The 26721-nt window shown below is 51.8% G+C and overlaps 1 protein-coding gene across 1 annotated transcript in view; it reads right to left on the bottom strand.

Annotated features, from left to right (window-relative positions):
* Positions 1–8199: 8199 nt before the first annotated feature.
* The window catches only part of Myh9 (myosin heavy chain 9), an 83347-nt gene continuing 64825 nt past the window's right edge, over positions 8200–26721 (bottom strand). Inside the window, exons 19-41 of the mRNA XM_038342000.2 lie at positions 26238–26398; positions 25391–25499; positions 24284–24415; positions 23289–23495; positions 22764–22901; positions 22047–22170; positions 21369–21540; positions 19905–20117; positions 19187–19331; positions 17829–18035; positions 17551–17655; positions 17236–17388; positions 16816–17064; positions 15152–15364; positions 14833–15045; positions 14386–14547; positions 13364–13492; positions 12383–12471; positions 12181–12304; positions 11684–11892; positions 11116–11224; positions 10867–11039; positions 8200–9638 (exon numbers count right to left, since the gene is read on the bottom strand). Coding sequence (XP_038197928.1) covers positions 9521–9638; positions 10867–11039; positions 11116–11224; positions 11684–11892; positions 12181–12304; positions 12383–12471; positions 13364–13492; positions 14386–14547; positions 14833–15045; positions 15152–15364; positions 16816–17064; positions 17236–17388; positions 17551–17655; positions 17829–18035; positions 19187–19331; positions 19905–20117; positions 21369–21540; positions 22047–22170; positions 22764–22901; positions 23289–23495; positions 24284–24415; positions 25391–25499; positions 26238–26398 — 3654 coding nt within the window. The 3' untranslated portion in view covers positions 8200–9520. The remainder of the gene's footprint in view (positions 9639–10866; positions 11040–11115; positions 11225–11683; positions 11893–12180; positions 12305–12382; positions 12472–13363; positions 13493–14385; positions 14548–14832; positions 15046–15151; positions 15365–16815; positions 17065–17235; positions 17389–17550; positions 17656–17828; positions 18036–19186; positions 19332–19904; positions 20118–21368; positions 21541–22046; positions 22171–22763; positions 22902–23288; positions 23496–24283; positions 24416–25390; positions 25500–26237; positions 26399–26721) is intronic.

Below are 26721 nucleotides of genomic sequence, written 5' to 3'. Positions count from 1 at the left end.
GGCGTCAACTGCAGGGTCTCAGATCCGAGCTGCGAGGAGAAAGCACAACCATGAGATGGAAGGGGAACAACTGCTGAGAAGGCAGGGAACTCGGGACTGGGTCCCTCAGGTCCCTCCATGGTGTCTGGCAAGGATCAGCCTTTACCCAAAGTGTTTCTCTTCCATGGACTCTGCAAGAAACCAGCCAGTCATATGGCTCTAACTGCCCACCCCTGCACCAGACAAGGCAAAAGCCTCCTGCTGAGGTAGGATCAGAGGATGAGGAACCTGGGGGAGGGAACTGCATTTGGACACAGAAGGCAAGAGGAGGGGGGATGCTCTGGCAGCTATCCAGGAGGAGGAGCGCATGTGTGAACTAATGGTTGAGACTGACGTTTACTGTCTGGAACACACGGGGATCCTTAGACATCTACTGCACACGTCCCATGAGATGAGGGGCACTGTGGCCCCATCGCAATGGAGAAGGAAGGCCACAAGGGTAGCTAACATCTCCAGTCTTCAAAACAGCGTTAGAGATAGCTCATGAACCCACACCGTTCTGAGCCATGCCCTACCCTCTGGCGACTAAGCTTGGGTCCCTTAACTATTCAGCAGAGTTCTCCTACCCATGTGCGGTATATTACAAACAGCTCCCCACTCACAGCGATGCCTGTGCCCTGCAGGGGGGGCAGATTCACCAGAGCCCCTGGGATCTCCCAAGGCCCATGCATTCCTCACTCCTCAGGATCCTGCATCCAGGCTGGCCCTAGACTCCTGCCACATTCTGTCTGTTTCTGTACCTGCTCTGGGCTGCCCAAACCCATCTGCCATCCTCCCTAATCATTGGACCTCATCATATCCAACCCTCTACGTGAACAATAGTACCAAGAACGTGCTCCTCGCATAGTGCTTTGCCACCATTTCAGAACATTTCCCTAAGATCTATCGAGGGGGCTGGCAAGATGGCACCGCAGACAAGGGCACTTGCAGCTAAGGCTGGTGAAGAGAGTTCAATCCCAGGTCCCACATACTGAAAAGAGGGAGCTGGCTCCCACAAGTTGTCCTCTGGCTTCCACACACATGTAAGTGTGTGTGTGTGTGTGTGTGTGTGTGTGTGTGTGTGTGTGTGTGTGTGTGTATGAACTTGAAAAATAAATCTAGGTTGGTGTGGTGGTGCACACCTTTAATCCCAGAGCAAATGCCAGGTCAGCAGGGCTACACAGTGAGACCCTAATTCTAAAAACAAAACCAAAAAAAACCCCACAAAAACTAAAAAACAAAAACAAAAAAAACTTAAAAAAAAAGTAAAAAGAAACTGACTTACTTCCTACGCAGAAACTAAACATTAAAAGTAGTTCCATTCCTCTGGGATGGCGTACTCAGTAAGACTCATTTCTTACGGTATTTTCCAGGCACACAGAGGCCTGGCAGAAACAGTGACAGGCCTGCAGATGTCCCCTGAGTAACCAGATGAGATGAAACGGCACCTTCCTTCACAGTATGACTGTCTCTTTGCTACCTTCATCCTCGGATTTGAACCTGCTCGGCTCGGCACACACATGGGGTGCACGGAGGCCCATTTGGCCCAGCACTCCATTACAAGGGTAACTTGCACAGGGTTCATTTAACCAAGACTTGCCTAGCTCCCCAACCTCTTCAGAGCTCAGTCAAGGGCAACTAGCAGACACCCCAGTTCGTGCAAGAAGCAACCAAATGAGGAGGCCCCAGAGTTCCCTGGAGTCTCTCAACCTGTTCTCTGGGGGTGGATTAATATTCTTTCCCTTCGTGACTAGATAAAGTTCTCTCTGCTCTGTTACTCTTTCTTGTGACTATTCGCTCCCCAACCAAGGCAGAGAAGCTGATACGCAACGAAAGCCCCCATTCTCCATCCTCTGGCCCCTTGGTAAAGCCCTGCACTGACCTGGTCGTGGACTGCAGCTGGGTGTTGACGTGGGCACAGTGGATCTCTTGAAGGGGCCTGTGGCTCAGTTCGGATGGCTGTTCAGGAAGGGCAGAGGCCACACTGGGGGAGTGGAGCCGGTGTCAGCCCTGCCCTGCTCCTGGCCAGCTGTGCGGCCCTGATAGGAGCCTTCTTTTCCCCCAGCTGCGGACTGAGCAGAGTTCAGCAACTCCTCCCCTGGCCAGGGAGCTTGGGGCATCCTCTCTGGGCATTGGGGCATCCTCCCTAGGCAGGGAAGGAAGGAGTGAAGACAGTTTGTTCCCTCTAAGGGGTCCTCAGTGACCTCAGGGCCAAGTTGAAGCCCTTTCCGTCAGCACACCAGTCCTCCAACCCGCTGCACCTCTCCCTCCTTCCTTCCCCACCATTCCCTGCTTCCACCATAGACCTTCAAGGCCATCCTGCCTCAGTGACCAGGACACTTCCACACCTCTGCTATGACTGACCCTCCCTGCAGCGCCCTTTCTCCTCCATAGTGAGACGCTTCCGTTCTGTTCTTCCTGCTCCCTCACTCTTCCACAGTCTCCATGGCACCTGACTCCCAACGCCTGCTGTCTCCTGCTCCCACTGTAGAGACTCCAAACCCATCCCGCTGATGGGCAGTGGCCTCCAGGGGTCAGCAGCACAGGTGCTCTGTCCATCAGCTGAAAACACAAGCTCTTGATGGGTAGAGTGGAGGCCATCACTGACCCTTTCACTCTGAGACTGAAGCACCAAGCATGACCATTAAAAGCCGCAATAGTGGCATAAACCTAGAATTCCAGCACTCGGGAAGCTAAGACAAAAAGACGATGAATTCAAAGCCAGACTAATGAGGCGCCCCAGGCCTGTCTAGGATTCCTGGGGAGATGCCGTCTCAAAAAAACAAGAAAGCAATCCAAGTTCTGAGTTAGCATGTGCCTCTTTACATTCGGTCTCTCTCTCCACACCCAGCAATGTTACGTTGACAGAGCCAAGATGGCTCTGTGGATAATGGTTGGCAATGTGCCCCTTCTCGGTCCCCACACCTGGTCTCCTTGCCTATCCAGATACCCCGGACAGCGCCAGCTTTCTGCCTCCATCACCCACAGATGCAGGGCTGTGTCCAGCTAACCAGTCTGGACCCCGTGGCAAATTACCTGGTGCTTCAGTTTCCCCCACAGGACCTGAACCAGAAGAGATGCTCAAAGGAGGACTGGATAAGAGCCCTCTGGGCCTCTTGTATCTCAGGATCCAGACTTTGTCCCCATCAGAGGAGCAGGGGCAGAGTCAAGATGCCAGCTGATATAGACAGGTATTCTAACATTGTAGCTCTTGAGAGCTCCCTTTCTGCTTGTGGTTATTTTGGGTCATTTCTTTTTTTCTGAATTTCCCTTCCATCAAGTCTTTACCAGGATTGACATTAATTCAGCAGCCAGATGAAACTACTGCAAGGTGCGGAACCAGGTAAATGTCTATATGAGCAGCAAGTCTGCATGATGGGGACCCTCTGACCGGAGTGTGGAATAGACCAGAACAGGTCTCTCAAGCAGTCTTAGGTGGAGTAGCCTGGACTGGGCGGCAGACTTACTTGGCGGGATAGGGCATAGATGCCGTGAACCCCAGAAACTCGCGGACACCTGAAGATCTACTACACAACAGCTCTACTGCTGCCATCCAAAGCAATCTCCCAGGATGTCTGCCCACAGCACAGGGCTTGGTATCTCAGCCCAAATCTTCGGCAATTACTGCCACCAGGATCCTAATGCAAATGAAACAACCCTAAAACTATGGCACAAGAACCGGGTGGTGATGGTGCACACCTTTAATCCCAGGACTCGGGAAGCCGTGGCAGGCAGATCTCTGTGAGTTCGAGACCAGCCTGGTCTACAAGAGCTAGTTCCAGGACCCCCAGAGCTACACAGTGAGACCCTATCTCAAAAAACAAAAGGAAGGAAGGAAGGAAGGAAGGAAGGAAGGAAGGAAGGAAGGAAGGAAGGAAGGAAGGAAGGAAGGAAGGAAGAAAGGAAGAAAGAAGAAAGGGAAAGGAAAAAGAAAGAAGAGAAAGAAAGGAAGGAAGGAGGGAGGGAGGGAGGGAGAGAGAGAGACAGACAGAGAGACAGAGAGAGAGAGAGAGAGAGAGAGAGAGAGAGAGAGAGAGAGAGAGAGAGAGAGAGAGAGAGAGAGAGAGAGAGAGAGAACCTGCAGAGCAAGTCAGGCAGAAAGCCAGCTCCACCTAGTGGACGGTACGGGAATCAGCAGTCAAATGAACCTGGCCACCATGGTTACCTTGATCCCAGCAAACACTGGCAAGGACAAGCTCATCACTACACTGGATACCCCAGAACAGGCAACCCTGGATGATGGCCTTGGAAAGGAAAGGGCAGTCATTGCTCCCAGCCACTGCAGCCTGACCACCAGTGTCGTTCAGAGAATTGTCCTGTCTTTGCTCGGAAGGGACATCCTATCTCCAAATGTGTAAGCTTCAAGGTTGAGAACTAACTATAAAGATGACAGGATCTAAACCATGCATGGTGGTTTGAAGAAAATGCCCCCAAAGGGAGTATCACTATTCGGAGGTGTGGCCTTTTTGGAGGAGGTATGGCTTTGTTGAAAGAAGTTTGTCACTTTGGAGGTGAGCATTGAGGTCTCCTATGCTTAAGCTACACCCACTGTTACAGTTGACTTCCTGTTGCCTGTGAATCAAGATGGAGAACTCTCAGCTTCTTCACCAGCACCATGTCTGCCGGCGTACCACCTTGTTTCCTGCCATGATGATAATGGACTAGACCTCTGAACTGTAAGCCAGCCCCAAGGGAATGCATTACTTTGTAAGAATTATCATGGTCATGTTCTCTTCGCAGCAGCAGAAACCCTGATGAAGACACCTGATTCCTATGGAATGCTGCCCTCTGCCCTCGGTTTGATGCATGTGTAACCATCAGGAGCAGCAGGCACATTTGCTGCATCAACACAGCAGCTCTGGGATTCTGATTTCAAACAGGATGAGTAATGAACCCAAGGGGCCAGAGTCCGCCTCGAGACTCTGCTGCAAGATATGCTGAAGATAGTGCTTTAACCAGAGAGGATGCAGCTTCAAGTTCAGCAGATTCCTGAATGGGGGGCAGGGGGGGTTGGGGAGAGGGAGCACTCCACTAGGTAGCTCTGCAGTATGTCCAGGGCTCCACCACGCTCCTCAGTCACCAAGGAACATTGGCTGATGTCACTGTCGTGCCTTGAAATATACAGCACCTGAACGGAGGCTGCAGTGGGATTCGGCAGCGCCTGTAAACTGCAAATTTAGGATTACTTGTGTGGGCCTTAGATCTAATGTCGAGTGTCCTTTTAAGAGACACAGAGGGGCTGGAGAGATAGTTCAGCAGTTAAGAGCATTGGCTGCTCTTCCAGAGGGCTGGAGTTCTATTCCCAGCAACCACATGGTGGCTCACAACCATTTACAGTGAGATCTGATGCCCTCTTCTGGCATGAAGTTGTACGTGCAGACAGAGCACACATACATAAAACAAAACTCATAGTGTTTTTAAAAAGAAAGAGCACAAGCTGGCAAGATGGCTCAGTGAGTAAAGGCACTTGCTGCCGATGAAGGCCTGAGTTTGATCCCTTGGACTCTACACCCTCTGAGTGTGCACGTGCGACACACACACAGTTTATTTTTTAAATTTTCAGGGGCTGGCGAGATGGCTCCACGGCTTACAGTACATGTCTTGCAGAGGCCCTGGCATTCAATTCCTAGTACCAACATGGTGGCTCACAACCACAGGACTCCAGTGTGTGAGTGTGTGGGGGGGTGAGATCTGATGCCCTCTTCTGACCACCACAGCACCAGGCATACAAGGGAAGCACAAGCATACAAGCAGACAATGATAAATACATATTAAAAATGTTCCAATCTTTAAAAAAAAAAAACTTTAAAGACAGAGGGAGGAGGCTGTGTTTAAACAAAACAGACAACGGAGGCCGCGACAAGCCATGGAGCACACAGACCCACCAGATTCTCCCTGGAGCTGACCGACCCCTGTGGTGACGAGTTGCAGGCAGGGCTGCTTTTCATCCCGCCCGGCTCCTGGCCACCAGCTAGCTTAGCCCCAGAAATAACAACACACAAATTGTATTCTTTTAAACACTGCCTGGCCCATAAGTTTCTGCCTCTTACTCACATCTTGACTAACCCATATCGAATAATCTGTGTAACACCACAAGTGGTGTCTTACCGGGAAAGATTCAGCAAGTCTGACCTGGTGGCTGGCTTCATCGCATCTCACTGAGGAGAGGCACGGCAGTCTGCCTAACTTAGGAGAGGCGTGGCATCTGACTGAGCCATCTACCTCACTTCCTTCTTCCTGTTCTGTCTACTCCACCCACCTAAGGGCTGGCCAAGGCAGTTTCTTTATTAAAACAGAAGACTCTCCCACATCAGACCCCTCAGCTTTGAACTTGACAGCAGCTCTCTGCTGTAAGCCATCTGGCATGTGGTGATGCTAGTTACCCTAGGAAAGAAAGAACCAGCATGGGCTGGCGTGTAGGTAGGGCTTTCTTCTCCTCTCATTTTACTTGGAAGTGGAAATGAAGCATCCACAGGGTTTGAGCAAGGATTCCCATCTCCATCGTCCAGACTGGAAAGATACCCCTGCAGGTCCACACCAGGCTGTCCAAGCTTGGCATGTACTTGAATCCCCTGGCGAGTTGGTAGCACCCTGAGTCCAGACTGAGGCAGCAGGTCTGCAGTGATAGTAAGAAAGTACACCATGACAGGGCTGCAGAGATGGCTCAGAGGTTAGGAGCACTGGCTGCTCTTTCAGAGGACCTGGGTTCAATTATCAGCACACATATGGTGCTCACGGCTGCCTTTAATTCCAGTTCCAGGAAATCTGGTACCCCTTTCTGACCTCCACGGGGACCAGGTACACACATGGAGGACACACATGCAGACAAAATAGTCATACTATAAAGACTTTTGAAAAAAGACCACCAACTCTGGCAGCTGGTATATTGGCCAAACTTGGGTTTCACACAGATGCTGGCTGTGGCCAGCTCTTGCCCAAAAGATTCCTTCACAAAACCTGACAAGAAAAATCAACACTCAACTCGAGTGGAGGTCAGACCTTGCTAACAACACAAGGACGTAGACTCCAAATCCCATGCTGCAAATCAACACAAATAACAAGGAAATGAGCTGTGAAGAGCCACACTTAGGAACGAGCAGGCAACTGCTAAAAACAGCAAAGGTGAACAGGGAACCCCCGTGTAAATCCGGCAGGATCCAGGCTGCTCTGGGGGCGTGGCCTCCTCTCCTCTTCCCCTTAGAAACTCGTCTGATGTCTTTCAAATCCACTCTCTATGTAGATTCCAGGTAGCATAGTCAAAGGATAATCATTTCCAGACTGCATGTAATAAATACTGAATGGTTGAAATCTACTCATGATAAACTGAATCAAATAAAGTCTCATTTTTCCTTGATTATTTAGCAGGTGATAAAAATTTTTCCTATAAAAAGTCATTAAAACTTTAACATAGCACATTGAGAAATACACTGTTTAGCTCTGTAGGTTCTTAGAGTGATATTATTTCTGAACTAACGTCAATTTGCAATATTTCCAGAATACACTCATAAATGACTTGCATTAAATTCAGTATTTTTATACCCAGTTATCCTTTCTATAATTTTAATTGAAATGTTCTTTTCTATAGTAAAATAATATAGGACCCAACAACCATATTATAAGCAAGTCATACACTTATCAAGATGGGAATTTTGTCCATCAAAACAAATATAGATAATACTAAAAAAAAAAAAAAGAAAGAAAGAAATTCGTCTGATGGAGTCTTGTCTCCCAAGCCTTCTGGTTTCTCTGTAGCACCATGTTGGTCTAGGACACATTCTGGACCCTTTCTTCCCTAACAGCTTTCTTTCCCGGAGCATGGGCTTCGGCCTGCACTGTCGATGTGGGGTGTTTGCCCTGCATACAGAGCCCCCTCCTTAGAGACTGTTGCCTCTAGACCTGCAACACCTCACTCCCAATGTGATAGCTCCCTCCTAGGAGAGAAAAGAGACCCAGCCAGCATGTGGAAGGAGAGTCAAACCTGAATGAGCCCTGGGCCCATGGCAGCTCAGCCTCTTCACCTGCATGGAGGGTGGCGCCTCTTAATTTCTCAGCTGTGAGCCCCTGGGGCTGCCTGAGATTTCTCAGAGCCCTCTCAGCCAAACCACAAAACCAAGTGCAGTCTCTCGGGACAGCCCTGCCGGGCCACCTTCTGCTTTGGACAGACACCCAGACACGGCAGAGTAGGACACGGTACTCTTTATTGTGACGCTCAGTGGGAACACCTGTAAACCAGCGTACTGTAGTGGCAGCTGCGACACATGCTAAGGCACTTTTATTATATAAAAAGGGGGTGCGAGTCCCACTCACTCCTTTGTGACAGCAACTGGGACCTGAACTCAGAGCTTTTCCGGCATATATAGCTTCATGATTTGACTTTCTTTAGTTTGGGGTTTTTTTTTCCCTTTAAAAAAAAAAAAAGCCTTCTTGCCATGAGGGAGTCTGAACGCAGCATTTACAAAACAGTGAGGCGCACAGGAAAACTCAGCAACCAGTGTAGACCGTTGTAGGACAGGCTACTACTCTCTTCTAAACACGGTTCCAGAGGAAAGGCAGTGAAAACACCCAGAACTACAGCACTTACTCCAAGAAAGGAAAAAAGAAAAACCTTTTTTTTTTTCTTCAAAAACATCCATGTAGAAGGCAGATCTGAAGCTACAGCATCGGCGGTGCAGCTCAGCCACCCTGGCCCCGTCCTAGGAGAGGCACAAGAGCGCACAGCGGGCCCCAGCTCTTGGATGTTCTGGCTGCCAGGCCTGCAAGTCCCTTAACCATTAAATATATTTGGTCCCCTAGAGTGCAGGAGAAGCCACCCGAAGGCTGCTGGCCCTTTCAGTGTGGCCCTGATGCCCTGTCTGGCTGCCCCGGTGCCAGGACAGTCTGCCCTCGGCAAGGGAGGGGAGGGGCATTGCACTTGAGACATTTTACAATCGGAAGGAGCAGAGAGGCCCCCCGTGCTACCGAGGAGGGAGTGGGGGAAATTCTCCGAGTGCCCCCTGTTCTGCACCCAGCACAGAGGTGGAAGCCCTGGACTGCTCCTTCTGGACCAGGAAGGGCCCAGGGAAGGGGGCCATCGGGCAGGTGTGAGGTCACCATGTGTGATTGCCAACAGCAGAGGGAGGAGTGGGGGGAGCTGGCAGCAAAGGTGGGGGAGGTGACAACACTTCTACAGGGCCTGAGCAGTAAAACCTTTATCTGAAGAAAAAATAGATTCATAGAAAACTCTTGTGCCCACTCCCATGGCTGCCCTCCTTGCCCACCACCTGTGCTTTCAGGCAAGTGGGACAAAACCTTGCTGGTCACCCAGCCTGGGCCAGCCTGGACTCTTTGGTATCAGATTCTTGAAGGGTAAGGAGGGCTGAAAGGGCGGCAGCAGAGGAAACCAATGCCCTCAGTAAGGCCTGGGAGGAGGGGGTCATGATCACAGCAGTCTCAAGGCAGGGGTGTGGAGGGCTGGGGAGGGGAGGCAGAGCCGTCTGTCTGTCATCTCAGGCAGCAGGAGATCCTATTCAGCTGGCTTGGCCTCAGCTCCGTCTGCTTTGCCATCAACCTCCTCGTCTGAGCAGTCGCCAGTGCCTTTCCGGACAAGTCGACGGGTCACAACAAACGGCAGGTCCCCACGCCTGTAGGAGGGGCAGAGGCAGTGTCAGCAGGGCCCAGCTAAGGAGGGATGGGCAGCACAGCAGGTAGATTTCAATGTGATCTTTAGAGGGGTGGTCAGGGACCACTCCTGCCAGGAGAAGTGAGTCAGTACTGGGCAGGCAGCACTCTCAGGGGAGCGGGTTACGGGAACAATCGCCAGCCTTTACCTGCCACAGAACAGTAGCAGAAGGCAGCTGTGCTCACACCTCAGGACAGGCAGGGTGAGTGGCAGAACACACACCTAAGACATGTGGGACCCCAGTTCCATCCCGGCACCACAAAACAAAAAGTGAACCGGGAAGCTCGGGAAAAAGTTGTTCACACCAGAGTCGGGGGCATCCTCTGATCACATTAGAAAATACAGGTGAAGTTCTTATTTTCAAGCTTAAAAAAAAAAATGCTCTCTGACTGGAAGAAGAACGGGGACTCTCAAGAGCTGCTGCAGTCAGCAAAGCTCTCACACTGACAGAAGCCTCGCTTTCCTCCATGCTGCATCGAGACGCCAGCAATCCCTCTTGGGCATCTCCTAGGAGTGCAGACTCCGGCCAGAGGCCTCCAGCAGCCAATTCAAAAAACCCCAGCATGGGAACACCCCCATTAGGCTTCAAGCTGAAGAAGATGGACTGTTCAAACAGGCTGGAAAAAGCCGGGTGGGGGTGGTGCACAGATTTAATCCCAACAGAGGCAGAGGCAGGTGGGTCTCTGAGTTTTAGGTCAGCCTGGTCTACAGAGAGAGTTCCAGGACAGCCAGAGCTGTTACAATATGAAACTTTATTTTTTTTTTTCTTTTTTTTTTTTTCTTTTTTTTTTTTTTTCGAGACAGGGTTTCTCTGTGGCTTTGGAGCCTGTCCTGGAACTAGCTCTTGTAGACCAGGCTGGTCTTAACTCACAGAGATCCGCCTGCCTCTGCCTCCCGAGTGCTGGGATTAAAGGCGTGCGCCACCACCGCCCGGCTGAAACTTTATTTTAAAAATAAAAAAAAAAAAGGTTGGGAATAAACTGCCAAGAATCTGCAGTTCATCCAAGAGCCTGGCTAAGCCCCAGAGGCAAGGAGCCCCCCTCCCGCCCCCCGACGGTCACACTAGGGTGGGTACCCTCTTCATCTGTCAGCATGCACCGCCATCTTGCACACTGGCTCTGGAAGATGGTGTGAAATGCTCTCAGAACCAACTCCCTTGAGAAGAGGAGTAAGATAGGAGACTGGCTCACCTCAATTTGTTCTTCAGGGAGCTGACTTCTCGGTTCATGGCATCAGCTGTCTCTGTGGCATCCTCCAGCTCACGCTGCAGCTTCCGGCGTGAGGCGTTGGCCCGCTGGGCCTCCTCTTCGGCTTCCTCGAGCTGCCGCTTAAGCTGCTTCAAGCGGGTGGACGCCTTGTCGGCCTGCAGAGACACGTGGTATGGTAAGGGGCACAGACAGGGCAGCCCACCCAGAACACGGCTCTGCCTGAGCACAAACCTGGTCCTTGAACTGCTCCGCATTCCTCCGCTCGTCCTCCACCTGCAGCAGCACATCCTTCAGCCTCTTCTCGGTCCGGCGCACCTGCTTGGAGGCTGCCTGGCGCTCCCTGGGTAGGACAGACATGGTGACTGAAGGGGGATCCTCTCTACCAGGTGACACAGCAACTGGAAACACTATTTCCTGGAGCCACATGGAGGTCTGGAGACCGAGGCCCTAGTCTTTTCTGGGCACCGAGTAGCTGCCATCTCAGGATGGGACCTGGGCTGACACAAGACGACCGAAGAAGCTAGTCTATGGAGAAGCTAAAGCCTGGGACCCAGAAGGATCCTCATTACCTCCAAGTCTCAGTTCTGAGCCCCAACACAGCTAGGCTGGGTCTCTCACTAGAAAAGCCCACAAAGTCCCCAGTTCTAGGTGTGGGATATGGGTTCCCATCCAAACTCCACATACTTCTCAGAACAAAGGAAGATGGCTTGTGGGGCCTGGAAGACAGAGCTCGTTCCTGACCTAACCTGCACTGACAGTAAGAACACCACTGTGCCCTCAGTCTGGGTGGGGCACCTACTTGGTCTCGTTGTCCAGCTGTTCCTCCAGCTGTGCAATCTTGGCCTCCAAGGCAGCAATGGAGGCCTTGTATTTGGACTTGACAGCACTCTCCATCTCCTGCAGCTTGGCCTTGAGCTCCTTGTTCTGGCGTTCCAGCTGCTGCCGTGCATTCTCGTTTTTCTGAGCATGGCTGCGCTCCAGGTTCAGGTCGGTGTTTATTTGGTCGATCTGCAAGAAGGGAATAAAGTGACCTCAAGGCTGGGTCCCACCTGCACGGACCCAGCAGGACCCGCTCCTCAGACACCAGGACCAACAAACATCCCAGCTCTCTCAGACAGGAATCTTCTGACAAACAGGACTCAGAAACTTCCTGAAACCTGGTCTTACAGCCACAGCCTGCACAGTCAGAGGCAGTGTGAGAACAGTGGGCACTCATCCTATTTCTGCCCACCACAGGGAGCTCAAATGAGGAGTCTGGACCCATAGTGCAGGGTCAGCTGCTATCCGAGCGCTCACCTGCAGGTTGGCCTTCTTCAGCCGGTCGTTGATCAGCTCCGTGTTGCCCTGTTCCTCCTCCAGCTCCTCCTCCAGCTGGGCAATTCGGGCCTCTAGTCGCCGCTTCTCCTCCAACGCCAGAGCCCTGGGGACCCAGAGAAGTGAGGACCTGCACAAGTGGGGAGGTCCTCCGGGCACCCCTCTGCTTCCTCCCTCTGCTCACCCTTTGCCACTGCTGTTGGCGATCTCGTCGGCCAGCTCATCCCGTTCCTGTTGGGCCTGGCGCTTAGCACGCTCAGCAGCTGCCAGTTCCTGCCACAAGGACCCAGAATGTGACCCACTGGGACCAACACAACCTCCAGTGCCAGCAGCCCACACAAGTCCTCTCTGTTCCTCCACAACACCCTTCCCCAGGAACTCTTCTAGCTCACAGGGTCAGTTCCACCCTGGGGCACCTTTAGGCGTGTGTTTATAAAGCCCCTGTGTCTAAGTACTTGGAGTCAAGCCAAGAGCCAGGCTATAAACAGGAACCACCAAGGCCTAACAGGGACAACTGTGTGAACAGATCAGCAGTGCTGGTCCCTCTGCGCATGGTCAGACCAGCTACTGAGAAGGTTTGTGGAGTAGGCTGAGTGAGTCCAGGACTCTGGGCCCACCAAGGGCAGCAGGTGGGCTATGGAAGCCTCCAGAGAACCAAGCACGACGGTGACAACAGAGGGAGTCATCCCACACCCATAAAAGAAGAGCCGTGCAGAGCAGAGCAACGGCACTTCGTGGGAGTCAACCAGATCTGGAAACACCACCCTCCACCACGGGCTTCATGTGTAACCAAACCGGCAGCCCAGGGGGCACTCAGGACCCTCCTTGTCAGGTGCAACTGCTGTAAGCTCATGATCAACACACTGGCTCATGAAATGGACTGGGGACTAAATGGTCACATTTTCATTAAGAGGAGGGGTCCACTACCCAGCTCTTGAGTGTTAAATCTCATCCTTTTCCCCTTTACAAATGTGCATGTACATGATGAACACACACATCACACCATGCCAAGGTGTGTGGTAAGGGGTAAGGCCTGGTGGGGACCCTTCTATTAACTCCCTCCAGGAGGCTCTTGGTTTCTTTCTGCCCTTCCCCTGGTGGCTGAGGCCTACTGACAGGAAAAGGCCCCAGGCTGACACTCGCTGAGCCCCCACCGCTGGCCCACCTCTTGCAGCTGGATCATCTCAGCCTCCATGCTCTTGAGCTTCTTCTCATTCTCCTTGGCCTGCGCCAGGATCTCCTCTCGGGAGGCACGCGTGTCGTCCAGCTCCCGCATGCAGTCCTTCATCTGGGCCTGTGCAGGAGAGGTTGTCATGTTCACCTACTTCTCACCTGCTCTGCCCTCTACAGGGGAGCCTTTAGGGACCACGTCCCCAAAAGGGAATTTCTCTGAGCCTGGCACCATGTTGACCAAGCTTTTTATAAACGGGCAGAAAAGTAAGCAAAGAAAAGTAGCTCTGCACCTGCCTCCTCCTCTAAGGACTTAGAAAGCTACTTACTTCTTATAACTTCCTGTTGACGCTGATGCCAGAGGCACCACCCAATGGCGGCCATGACACACAGTCAGTGGCTAGCTGAGCTCAGGGACAAGACAGTAAGCATGCTTCCTGCCAGACTATACAACTACAAGGCAGAAAACCCAGTCCCTTGTCACCCTCCTGCCGCCTGTTCCCAATCTGAAGATCCTCTGTAATAGCCCCTTTTCCTTCCGCAGATAAATCTCACAACAGCATTCTCAGAGGCAGAGTGTGACTCCTGTTAATACAAGCCGACGTTCTATGCCTCACAGACTTGCCATGTGATATTTAATCTTTCCTGCTGCTGACACACTAGGCATGAGGGGCACGCAGTAGCTGTTTTATTAACGTTAGTCTTTAATCACTGGTGAGTGAAAATTCCATGTATCTGCCCCAGGCTCTAAGCCACCTCTCAGAACCTGAACCGTCGGTACCTGGTTTCTTCTGGAAGCCTTCTTTTAAGTGGCCACCATCCCTGACTCTTCAGCATGTCCAACTTTTCTCCTTGGTTTAATGTACTCGGCCCCTCTTATTATTACCGTTTCCATTCTGAACCTGAGCCTCACCTGTGAGACAACCTAGGAGCTCCCACATACAGGCTCACAGTGGGACAGGCCCTGACTCCCTGCCTCTATAGGCCCCCGTGTGTGCTAACCCAGGCCTGCCTCACCTGGAGCTTCCGCAGCTGTTTGATGGCCTCCTCCCGGTTCTTATTGGCTGTGTCAATGTGCGCCTCCAGGTCCTTCAGATCCATCTCCAGCTTCTTGCGGGCCGCCATGGCCATAGAGCGCTGTTTCCTCTCGTCCTCCAGCTCTGCCTCCATCTCCCGTACCTGAGGAACGAACATCAGTGGCTCAGGAGGCAGGCCTCGTGCTTGAAGCTCACTGCAAGCACTGAGCTCAAATGAGCTCAGGCCAGCCTTCAAAGACCCCAGGGGGCCATGGGGGCCATCAAAGAACAAAGTAAGTCATTGAGTCCTGGGACAGAGGACTGGGAAATGAGGAAATAGGAGGGTAGCCCAGGAGCCCCTCCCAGGCCCAGAAGAAGAGAGCGCAGGAGGCAGTCAGTCCCTTGTGTCTTTTCCAGAGGTAGGGAGGTGACACACATACACACACACCTGTCTGACCAGCTGTTTCTTCTTCTCCTCATTCTGTTCATCCCGGCCTTGCAGATCCCGCTCAAACTGGGCCTTCATGGCCTGCAGGTTCACCTCCAGACGGAGCTTGGCATCTTCAGTGGCTTGAAGCTCATCCTCCAGCTCCTCTAGCTGGGTCTTCATCTCCTCTACCTGCTGCTCTAAGGCCCTCTTGGACTTCTCCAGCTCGTGGACCTAGCAGAGAGCCTGAGTTACTGAGAGGCACAGAAAGCAGCGAACCCTAACCTCAGACCACACCCATCAGGCTCTCCTGGGCCCAGGACCCAGGCCCAGCACTCACACTCTTGCCCACGTCGTCCTTGGAGCTCATGAGGTCCTCCATCTCGGTGCGGAACTGCTTGTTGAGCCGTTCCAGCTCTGCCTTCTGCTCCATGGCCTCCTCGAGGGCCCGGGCCAACGACAGTGCCTTTGTCTCCTTCTCACGGGCCTCGGCCTCAGCTTGGTCGCGTTCCTCTGCATACTTGGCAGAAATGGTCTTCTCCTCGGCTAGGAGCTGGGGGAAGAGGTCGTGCTATGAGGCTGAGGCTGCAGACTGTTGGGATCCCACAGCCAGACACACAACAAGCAGGCCCAAGGCTGCTGCCCAGGACTGTCCGGCTCCAGCAGTGTCCCGGCAGAATGAGAGCAAGGATTCCTCTAGCACACCAGATCTCTGCTTAGGTTTGTTGTTGTTGTGTCGGGTTTTTTTTTTATTTTTTAAAAAAGATGTATTACAAAAAAAAAAAAAAAAAAAAAAGATGTATTACTATATATACAGTATTCTGTCTGTACGTGTGCCTGCAGGTCAGAAGAGGCCAGATCTCATTATAGATGGTGGTGAGCCACCATGTATGTGGTTGCTGGGAATTGAACTCAAGACCTCTGGAAGAGCAGCCAGAGCCATCTCTCCAACCCTCTGCTTAGGTTTTTAAAGACTTATTTTTTCATCTGTCTGTGTGCACACATACAAGTACATGTACAGGTACCAGCAGAAGCCAGAAGAGTGTGCTGGACTCCGTAGAGCTATAGTTAAAGATGATTGTGAATTGGCTGGCATGGGTGCTAGGAATCAAACTTAGATCCTCTAGAAGAGCAGTAACTGCTCTTAACTGCTGACCATCTCTGCAAACCCTCTGCTTAAGTGTGATTTATGTTACCAGGTGCCCCTTGGAAGAGAGCCCAGAAACAAAATCACTACCCACCCTGAATGTGGCCAATCTTGGGTCTCAAAAAGAGCAGGATAACCGAATTCTTGAAAAGATGAGAGCCTGGCTTCTTAAAGTTTACATCCCATATGGGGCCCTTGTCCAAAGATGAGTGCAACCTCTGCCCCTGTTCTATGCTGACTCAACCTTGCTATCCCTCATCTTCCTGCCCTTTTGGCTCATTCTTCACCTGCTCCATGGGTTGGGGGAACTTTTCATACAGGGCCAGAGAGGTGGTAGGCCACACAGCCTCTTGTGGCAGCTCTGCCACTGTACACAGCTCTTATAGTAGCAGAGCTAGCAGCAGCATATAAATAGCTGTGGCTATGAATAGTGAAACTTTATCTAACATGAGGCTGGAAAGATGGCTCAGCAGGTAATGTCAAGCCTGATGACAGAAGACAGGCTTCCGCAGTTGTCCTCTACCTTGACACCTGCACTGTGGTACATGCACACACACAGCCACACCAAATAACTAAATGTATTTAAGAACAAAAGCAGAAAAAATAAAGGTTTTAAACATGATGGAGACAGGCTTTGTCTGTCCCTTGTTGACCCTGTGTTTTATTCCGTTATTTCATCTGGCCACAGTGTCTGCATCTCCATGGTGGAACAGACTGGCTAAAATCTAAATCCTAACTCCTCTTCTGGTTTCTGGTTACTCCCTGGGCTCCTCAGCAAGCTGCAGACTAGGCACCTGGACATGCCCACCCCACCGCCCTGCCCAGAGAGGACACAGAAGGTGGTGTGGAGACCACACCTGGTCAAACTTCTTCTGCTTCTTCTCCAGGTTGGAGACGCTCTGCCGCTGGTGGTCCAGGTCTACAAGCAGGTCGTCCAGCTCCTGCTGCAGCCGCGTCTTGGTCTTCTCCAGCTTATCGTAGGCAGCCACCTTCTCCTCATGCCGCTGGCTCATGCTTTCCAGGTCCTTCTGGAGCCTCCTCTTTGCCTCCTCTGCTGTCTCCAGGCACCCTACCCCGTCCTCCATCTTCTTTTTCATGTCGCTCATCTGCGGGACGAGAGGTTAAGCAAACACCCACATTGGCGCCTGGTCTGTACTCATCTTTTTCCAGGACTACTGGGGACAAGCCTGCTGCACCATGGGGGTCCCAGGGGTCCAACACAGTTTTTGACCCGCCTCAATCACTTCCCTCATCCCAGGTGGTAGAAGGTACCGCACCTGGGCATGGAGGTTGGCAATCTGCTTCTCCAGGTTGCGTTTAGCCTCCTCTTCCTCCTCCAGCTGCTCTCTGAAGGAGTTCTTCTCATCCTCCACCTGCTTGAGCTTGGTGCTCAGGCTCAGCTTCTGCCGGTTCTCCTCCTGCAGCAGCTCCTACTCAGAGGACAAAGGGGACGCTGAGGAGGTGCAGTGCCACGGCCTTGAGGACCCACAACCCAGATATAGGATGAGGAGTGCTCAGAGTGTCTGCAGACAAGACGCACGGGTGCGGCAGCTAGGGCTCTTGAGACTTTCAGGTCCCGACATTGTACTCACCTGTGTGTCCTGAAGCTGGGACTCCAGCGCAGAGAAGTCCTTCGTGAGCTTGCTAGACTTGCTGTCAGACTGGTTAAGGAGACCGGTCACGCTGTCCAGTTCCACCTGGGTAGGAAAGAGAAAGGCAAGGGTTGAGCGCCTGGGACTGTTCTGACAAAGCCGGTCTCCTCTTGAGTTGAACGAACCACGGGGACCTGGCTGAGCAGGTGGTATGAGGAAGCATGTTTCTGGGGCAGCAGGTGAGAAGGGCCCGGGCTCAGGGTACACAGAAGCCTCACCTGCAGCTTGGAGACTTTGTCAGCCAGCTCGGTGCGCACACGCTCTCCCTCGCTGAACTTGACCTGCAGCTCCTGCAGCTGGGCCTCCACCTTCTTGCGCTTGTGTTCTGAGTCGCCCTTGCCTTGCAGCAAGACCTTCACCTCATTGGCCAGCTCTCCTCGCTCATTCTCCAGGGTCTGTTTTGCCTTCTCAAGGGTGGCTTTTACCTGGTGGAGTAGACAAGGATGTAATGGGCATCCAGGGTCTGGTACGGGCCTGGTCTCTCTGACGTGGATAGAGCCAAGGACCGCTGCCTCTGTCTCAGGAGCCCTGGAGAAGGAAAGCCTCCTTTGCACCTGTTCTCAAATCCCTAAGGGTAGGTAAAAACACTGCCCAGCTCTCCTCTCCGAATGGAGGAACCATTCTACTATATGAAGTTTCGTGGGTCATCTGTAGAGATTTTAGCAACATTCGTAAAACAAAGAAAATTCTTCCTAAACTTGAAATCTAATGTTCAAAGCACTGATGTGATAGTATTTTAAGAACTATGAAGGTGTTAGGTGTGGGGTGCACACTTTCAATCCCAGTACTCAAGAAGCAGAGGCCGGTAGATCTCTATGAGTTCAAAGCCAGCCAGGTCCAGTCTTGAGTTCTAAGCTAGTCAAAGTTACATAAACAAAACCTGTCTCAAAAATACAAAACTAAAAATGTGCAGCTCATAAAACAGTTGCAAAACAACTCCATTCCACACAGCAGAGAGGGCTTGACATGGCCAAGGGTAACAGGACCCTGAGTCCAAAGCCATGCTGGGTAAAAACAGATCTCACAGTGACAGTGGAGGTGCAGCAAGGTATGTTTCTACATGTTTTATATTGTCACAAGGAAGAGACCTGGACTGCTGAAGCTGGAAGCCAAAAAGGCGGAACCTGTCCAGAAGGAGCCGTCAGCTATCAACTGCCTGGACGGACATCACCAGCGTTTCCTGTTGCTAGTATAAGAAGTGAGTATGAGTCCCCCTCAGGTTCAGGGTCAAGATCATGAGTGTTCCTTGAGCTTCTTGGTCTGGTAGGGTGTTACAGGTGAAAGCATGTCATCATCACAGAATCAACACTGAGCTTTATAGCATGGCCAGCCTCAGATAACAAGACAGACAGACAGACCGACCGACCGACAGACAGATCGACAGACAGACCGACCGACTGACCAGCCACCATCCTCCTTTACTGGCATGAAAACTAAGGCATGGAGGAACTTACTTGTCCAGGCCATTCTGATAAAGTCGGGACCCAGGCACAGGTCTGGGGCAGCCGACACCACACCTGCAAAACCCGTCAGGGCCCTCCCCAGACAGCGCCTGCCTTTCCCAGAGTTCCCATACCCTCTTAGTCTGTTCCAGCTGCTCGGCCAGCTCCTCCACAGCCTGGGAGTGCTTCTGCCTCATCTCCTGGATCTGGGCCTCATGGGTCTTGGCCTCATCCTCCAAGGTCTTCTTCAGGATGCTCACTTCCTGCTCGCGTTTTGACCTGGAAAGAAAACACACTTAGAGTGGGGGCCAAGCATCACAGGACACTGTTGTCCCTTGGCTCATCTCGACTGCAGAGGCCTAAAAGAGGCAGAGGCACTTCACAGAGCTTCTCTTCCTCTCTCCTAGTTTAAGACAGATTTTTATGCCATCCATGCTTAAACTTTCTGTGAAGCCAAGAATGACCCTGAACTCCTTACCCTTCTGGCTTCATCTCCCAAGTGCTGGATTACAAGTGAGCTGCACCACACCCAGACTCCCAGATTCTCTACCACTGGCCTCTGTTCTCAACCATTCATCCATCCTCAGGCCCAATCTAGCATGCACACTGCAGACACTCATGCCTTTTCAGCCCTAGTAGGGTCCACCCTGTCTCATCAGGTTCTTCAGCAGGGACTCTACTCAGTGAAGAAGCTGCTGAGGAACTGTCAATGTGCATGCTGCCCAGTCAGTTCATGCAAAGTCAGGCCACCATGTGTGTGCAGGACTGTGCCGTGTGTGCAATGTGTGTGCAGGGGACAGCACTTTGCCAGGTCTCCCTGCATCTCCCTGTCCAACCCGCCAAGTGGCACACCTCAGCTCCTGCTGAGCGGCCGTGGAATCCAGAGTGTCCTCCAGCTCTGTCTTCAGGGCCTCCAGCTCCTCTCCAAGATCCCGCTTCTGCTTCTCAGCTTTATTCCTGGAGGCTCGCTCAGACTCCAGGTCTTCCTGGAGCTCAGAAATCTGAGCTTCTAGTTCTCGAATCTTCTTCAGGGCCATATTCTTCTGGGCAGCTTCTTCTTCCACTCTGCCAAAGAGATCAGTGACATCAGCATGAGGCCACCTTAGGAAGGTGCAGCCAAAGCACCTTCTGGCAGTCACAATCACGGACCTCATGAGGGTCAACCTCAGCAAAGCTCAACCATCCAGGATGTTTAGGAACAATACCACATGGAGCCAGAAAGGTGGCTCAAGGACTGAGAAGAGCACTGGCTGTTCTTTCAGAGAACCTGAGTTCAACTTCCAGCACCCACATGGTAGCTCACGACTGCCTACAACTCCAGGTCCAGGAGCTGATGCCTTCTGCTGGGCCCCAAGTAGACACCACACACCCACACACACCCACACACACACACCCACACACACACACACACACACACACTTAAAATATATATATATGGAAAAATACCATTTAAGAACTGGACAGCAGAATTATTTCATTTTCTAAATTAAGATGACCTTAAATATATAACATTCAAATATTTACTGAAAAGATAAAAAGAAATAAAACATTATAGTTCACATTGACTATAAGTAAAAATTGTGGATGTGCTTTGAATTTACATGATTAAGAAGCATTAAGGTCACCAGCTGTGACTACTGTACAAGACAGTAGGGGAGAGAGGGAGGGAGGGAGGGAGGGAGGGAGGGAGGGAGGGAGGGAGGGAGGGAGGGATTGTACATGCGAGGGCAAGGCATTTATGAGAAATCTCAACCTTCTGCTCAATCTAGCCGTGAATCTAAAGCTGCTCTTAAAAAATAATAAATTTTAGGGGCTGGAGAGATGGCTCAGAGGTTAAGAGCATTGCCTGCTCTTCCAAAGGTCCTGAGTTCAATTCCCAGCAACCACATGGTGGCTCACAACAATCTGTAAAGGGGTCTGGTGCCCTCTTCTGGCCTCCAGGCATACATGCAGACAGAATATTGTATACATACTAAATAAATAAATATTTTTTTTAAAAGTACAAAAATTATTTTTAGTATATGCCTATAACCACAAAGTAAACAAGGAAAGAGGGGGCAAGAGACCAGAGAGGGGAAGGAAAGGGAGAGGAAACAGATGTGGGAGGAAGGGGCGGGGGGGGGGGGGGGACTACAGAGTGGGTTGTAGCTGACTTATTTGAGGATTAAACACCCTAGACCACACTGTAGATCAGAAGTATCTCACCATGGGCTCTTCTGCAGCAAGAGCAGAGAGCATGCTCATGATGCATTGCAGCACCAAGAACAGGGAAGGAAGCCACTGTACATGCAACACTGGCCAGTAGCTGGGCCTCACCTGGCCAAGGCAGCCTGCAATTCCTCTTCCTTCTTGGCCAGCTGCATCTTGAGCTCGGCGATCTGCGCCTGCAGCTCTGCGATCTGGTCGCTGAGGTCCGTGGAGTCTCCCTCCAGCTTGCGGCGGGTCTTCTCCAGTTCCTGCCGCTGCTTCTCCTCCCTGCGGAGGCGCTCTGACAGGGAGGGTAGGAGGAGAGACTGAGCCCTCAGGGGCCACAGGCTTCTTGCCTGCTCTGAATTACTTGTATAAAACCAAACACTGTGCACTTGTAAGACACACGGAAGGTTTAAAGGGACACCATGCACCTAACTCTGAGATGAGGAAATAGTTCCACAAGCTAATGAGGCCTTTGTGTCTCCAGAGCAACCCAGCACCTGGGATTCCTCTCCTTCTTTCTTCCCCTCAGAGCTGTCAAAGTCTGACAGCTTCTGAGACAGCCGAGCCCAACACATGCTCTATCAAGCTTCATGCTTATCACTCCTCACACAGACAGCCATCCAGCCATGCAGCGATGAGTCTGCAGCACAGACTCCCAAAAAAAAGCAGATACTGTCCCTAAAGCCTGAAGGCCTTGTCTTGAGGGAGTGGCCTAGCACTGAGCTGGGCCCAGCTTGTGTATGAGCTGTGCACAGCTAGGCAATCTGGGTGCACAGAACGCTCAAGCCCAGCGTGTCTCACCTTCCAGGTCAGTGATCATCGCCTCGTGCTTGTTCTTGAGCTTGGCCAGGCTCTTGGACTTCTCCTCCTCTTCCATGAGGTTGGTAGTGAATTCGGCTACTCTGTCTTCCAGCAGCTTTTTCTCCTGGAAATGGAAGAGGAGTACCAGAGCTCAGTGCCGGCTGAGGACACAAGCCTCAGCTCTTTCAAAGGAGGGCTAGACCAGGAATCTGTGAGTCAAGGGTAAACACTTGAACCTTAAAGACTTGGCCAAGTTCATAAGGATTTACTGGGTCTAAGAGGTAGCTGGCAGGTCACCTGAGACATCTGAGTAAATTCACATTCTTAGATACTAAAAACAGGCATCCAAGACTTTCCTGGGGTCAGGTTAAGAAAGGCTTCTGGGTATCAACTGATTTAGGTGAGGGACAAGTGGCCCCATCCATCCCTGCCACTATAAGAGGCTACCTGCCACCTGGTATTTCCTCAATCCCGAAAGTTTTGGGAATAAGAGCTTTACAAAGGAAAAATGGTCTGCCTCTCCCCCAGGCTCCTCACTCATGGAAAAAAAAAAAAAAAAAACCCTCTACACATGGAGCTGGCACTCAGAGACCTTGGGCACCCTGGGAGAAGCAACTAACTGCTGAGCAGAGCCACGGCGCTGCATTGAACAGGCAGGCAGGCACGGCCCTGCACTGCCCCGCTTTCCCCATGACTGCATGGAAGAACAGGCCCCACCTTCGCCAGTTTGCAGTTTTGGTCCTCCATGATGATCTGGTCCTCCTCCAGTTTCTTCAGCTTGGCCTCGGTGGTCACCTTCTCCAGCTGCAGCTTCTGCCGGGCACTTTCCTCCTCCTCCAGCTGCTCCTCGAGTTCCTACGGGAAGAGGACACATGAGACGGGCATGCAACGGACACACTTGGCCGGCACTCGCTCAGAGAACCTGCATGTGAACTGGGGCACAAGACTGACACAGCTTCACACTGCTCCCAGGGCTACCTGAGCCAGCATGTGAAAGAGGGCCATGCACTAAAGCTACCTACTTGAGGCTGGTGGAGCAGGGACCAAAGAGGAAAACTCAATGGAAAACTCAACATTCAACTGGGTAGAGCTCATAGAAATTTGAGAGCTGCATGTTATGAGCAGCCATCCCAAACAGCAAGCCTCTACAGAGATGCCCAAGTGGACAAAGAAGGCTGATGCGACAACTGAATCCACGTGTCTGTCGTGTGCCCCGCCCTGCGAAGCAGGTGCAGGTAGTACCTGGATGTTCTGCTGCATTTTCTTCTTCTCCGCCTGCAGATGCTGGCAGCGCTCTTCCTCCTCCTCTACCCTGGCCTCCAGGTCATGGCAGATCTCCTCCAGTTCTTGCTTCTTCGATGTCAGGCGGGCCCGGAGCTCCTCAGCCTCGGCACACAGCTCTGTTTCTGCCTGCAGCTGCTCCTGAAGCTGCAGCTTCTCTGCCATTAGCTGCAAAAAAACACAGGCAAAGGTTAAGTTCCCTGTGACCTCCTTGTGGTCCAAAAATGGGACATGTCTGCCAAGGCAGGCACTAAAGGCTTGGTTGCCCATTGAGGGCACTGTTAGGAGCCGCTGGGAACTTTAGGAGCTGGGATCTGAAGCAAAAAGATCACTGGAACACACCTTTGGAGGGAATATTAAGGCCTCAGCCCCTTTTTGTCCTCTGCTACCTTGGCACAGAGGACTGAGTAGCTCTGCTCTGCCACACTCCCTCTACCAGGACATTCTGCCTCAACAGGGGCCCAGAAACAACAGTCGGTAACCACAGGCTAAATCTCTCAATCCCCCTTTGAGGTTCGCTATCTTAGGTACATTTTCACAGTAAAAGAAAGCCGATGTGTAATCTTCAAGCAGCTCCAGGGTGGGTGCTTTTGCCTCAGGCCCCCGGCCTCCATGGACAAGAACAGTTTCCAACCAGAAGTGCTCAAGCTCCCACACAGCCCTAACATCCTCTACCCTGGGCCTTCCCTCGAGAGCTTCAGACGTCCACATAATAAGCCAAAGGGCTATATGTTAGGATGGGAGCTTAAACCTGCACTCCTGACTGCCCCACTCCACTGAGCAGCCTCCCTCCGGTACACGCGTCTGTACCAGGGTGGCATAAAGAGATGCTGAAGGCTGTTCTCCCACTGAACTATAAATGTTCTCAAAGGTGCAAACCAGCCTGCCTGCTGGTGACCGATAGGGGGCAGCACTGAGAGCAGCTGGGACTGATGGGTGGAGCCTCTGACACCTGCCTGAGACTGCAGAGTCTCCATCTCTGTCAGCCTGTTCTCAGCAGCCAGATGTTTCTCTCGCATCTTTGTCAGTTCCATCTCCTTGGCTAACAGCTCATCCTCATGCCGTATTGAGTTCAGCACGGGCTTGACCTGGGAGAGAAGACAGAGGCAGAGTTAAGGCCAGGTAGGGCTGCCCACCTCTGACAGCTCCCTCATCTCTGGAATACAGGCTCTAGAGATGAGAGCACCAGGTCTGCTCTCTGAGGAGGAGGTGCATGCAGGTACAACCTTCCTGGAAGTCAGTCTGGTGCAACACTCAACAGGCCTCTGACCCGCTTAATTACACTGCTGGGAAACCATCTCTACGTGTGCAGAAAGATGTTCATGACAGCACTGTTTATAGCGCCAAGACTTAGGAATGATACACAGAGCTAGCCTCTAAGGAATAATCCTAAAACCTGATGCTGATGGGAATTTTAATAGAAAGTGCAAAGTACAAGACTGTGGAAGAATGCACAGCTTACACAGCTGCATTTACTCCAAGTGAGAAAGGGAGAGTGTGAGTAAATACGGAAACATCAGCGCTGGTGCAGTGGGGAGGACCAATGAAGTTTTAGACTCTTCCTAACGCTTTTCGTACTTAACATTCTGCAGTTATTATGCATTATAAACTAAAGGAACCAGGGTCTCTATGTAGTGCTAGCGGTCCTGGAACTCACTATGTAGTCCAGGCTGGTCTTGAAATCATGGTGATCTGCCTGCCTCTGTCTCCTGAGGGCTGAGATTAAAGGCACATGCCACCATGCCCAGGTTTTAAATACTGGGGTATAAAGTAGAACTTCTGAGGGGTACCTCAGGAGGTAGAGTCTCTCAAATGGGGCCAGAGTGCTGGGCAGGGCCTTACCTACTAGAGCTGCTCTCTAAGTTGGCCCAGCCCAGGCACTGCCTTCCATAGCAAACAAGTGGTATGGTTGGCACACACTCTGGACAGCACCAGGTTAGGCTCTCACTGCTGGGCTCTGGGGAGCCGTAGGAAAGACTCATGCTGTGAGCAACAAGCCCCTACATGAGCAGAGGAGGCCATTCTCTTTGTGGAGCGCCAGGCCACAGCCTTCCAGCACCCACCTTGGTGAAGAGCCTCCACCACTGCCAGTTGCGCAGCCTGAGGTAGGCGGCGCAGTTCCTCTGGAGGACTTTCATGGCGGTCAGCTGCTGCTGCCTCTTGGCAAATGCCCTGCAGGGTGAAGGACACAGTTAGCAACTCAGAATGAGGGAAAGCAACAGCCCTGGCTCATGAGTTACCAAACACACGACTGGCAAGGGCTCAGGCCATTCAATCACTGCCCTCCACTGAGGCACTCACAAGCATAAAGGCCCAACCAAAACCAGTGGCAGATCCTAATCAGTACAAGGTCTAACTATGACCTTGGTCATGATTTCCAGCTATGCCCAGAAAACTAGGACTTGGGATATCTGCCTATGCTGCCTTCCTGTCTGAGCTGCTGGGGGTACACAGTATCAGCAGCTGACGTGCTACCAAAACAGGTAGTATGGTGTGGGCAAGGGGAGCTCCATTTCTGCCAACATCACAAACCCACACTCATGCTTGGGGCTCAGAACTCACACTGGCACATGCTGTCCTATGGCGGGGGAATCTGAACACACTGACTTTACATTCTGAGCTCAGGGTGCTTCCGTGGAGCATACAACTCCATAAGGACAGGCAAATATGGGCCCGGTGTCATGGTGCAAAGTGGGGATTACAATAAACAGACATTTGGGACAAATCAAAGCTCAGTTGCCTGACTTTCATATGTCCCTCTAAACTACTTTATAAAAAAGCCATTTCTACCACCGACATGAGAAATCCAGGAAGTGCCTAGGGCCCATCCCCAGACAGACCCAGAGGCCTTCAACTACAGCTGTCTAAGCTCTCCTCAGCAGGAGCACAGTGAGGGTCCCTGCAACTTACTTCCTGGCCAGATAGCCCCTGCAGCAGGCCTGGAAGCCAATGATGACGTCAGTGATCTTCAGGTCTCGCTCCTCCTCCAGATGGGCTAGCACACCAGCCCGGAAGAACACTTTGCTCTGGCCGATGCGGTACAGGTTGCTGTCAAGCTCCAAGGCTTTGATCTAGAAGAGAAGAGCAGATTGTATCACTCTGAACCCGCAGAGGAAAGGCGAGGACCCACCTCAGCCCAGACGTCCCAGCGGTCCTTAGAGGGTAGCTGCACCTCTTCTGTGAGCCTCCAGGACCTGAGAACACGGGACTCAGGGTCACTGAGAGGAGGAATAGCACAGAGCAAAGTGGCAAATCAGACCGTCAAACACAGGACTCCTCCGAGATCTCTTCTACCTGCTGCCTCTGCACCCTCCGGAGTCACACTCCACAAACGTTCAACCAGGACACTGCCCACTATGAAGCAGCTACAGCACATTGGCACTAAGATTAAAAC

This window comes from Arvicola amphibius, chromosome 9 (assembly GCF_903992535.2).
Source record: "Arvicola amphibius chromosome 9, mArvAmp1.2, whole genome shotgun sequence".
NCBI classification, from domain to species: domain Eukaryota; kingdom Metazoa; phylum Chordata; class Mammalia; order Rodentia; family Cricetidae; genus Arvicola; species Arvicola amphibius.
The sequence above is the reverse complement of the archived record's forward strand: the minus strand, read 5'-3'. Positions and strand labels throughout refer to the sequence as shown.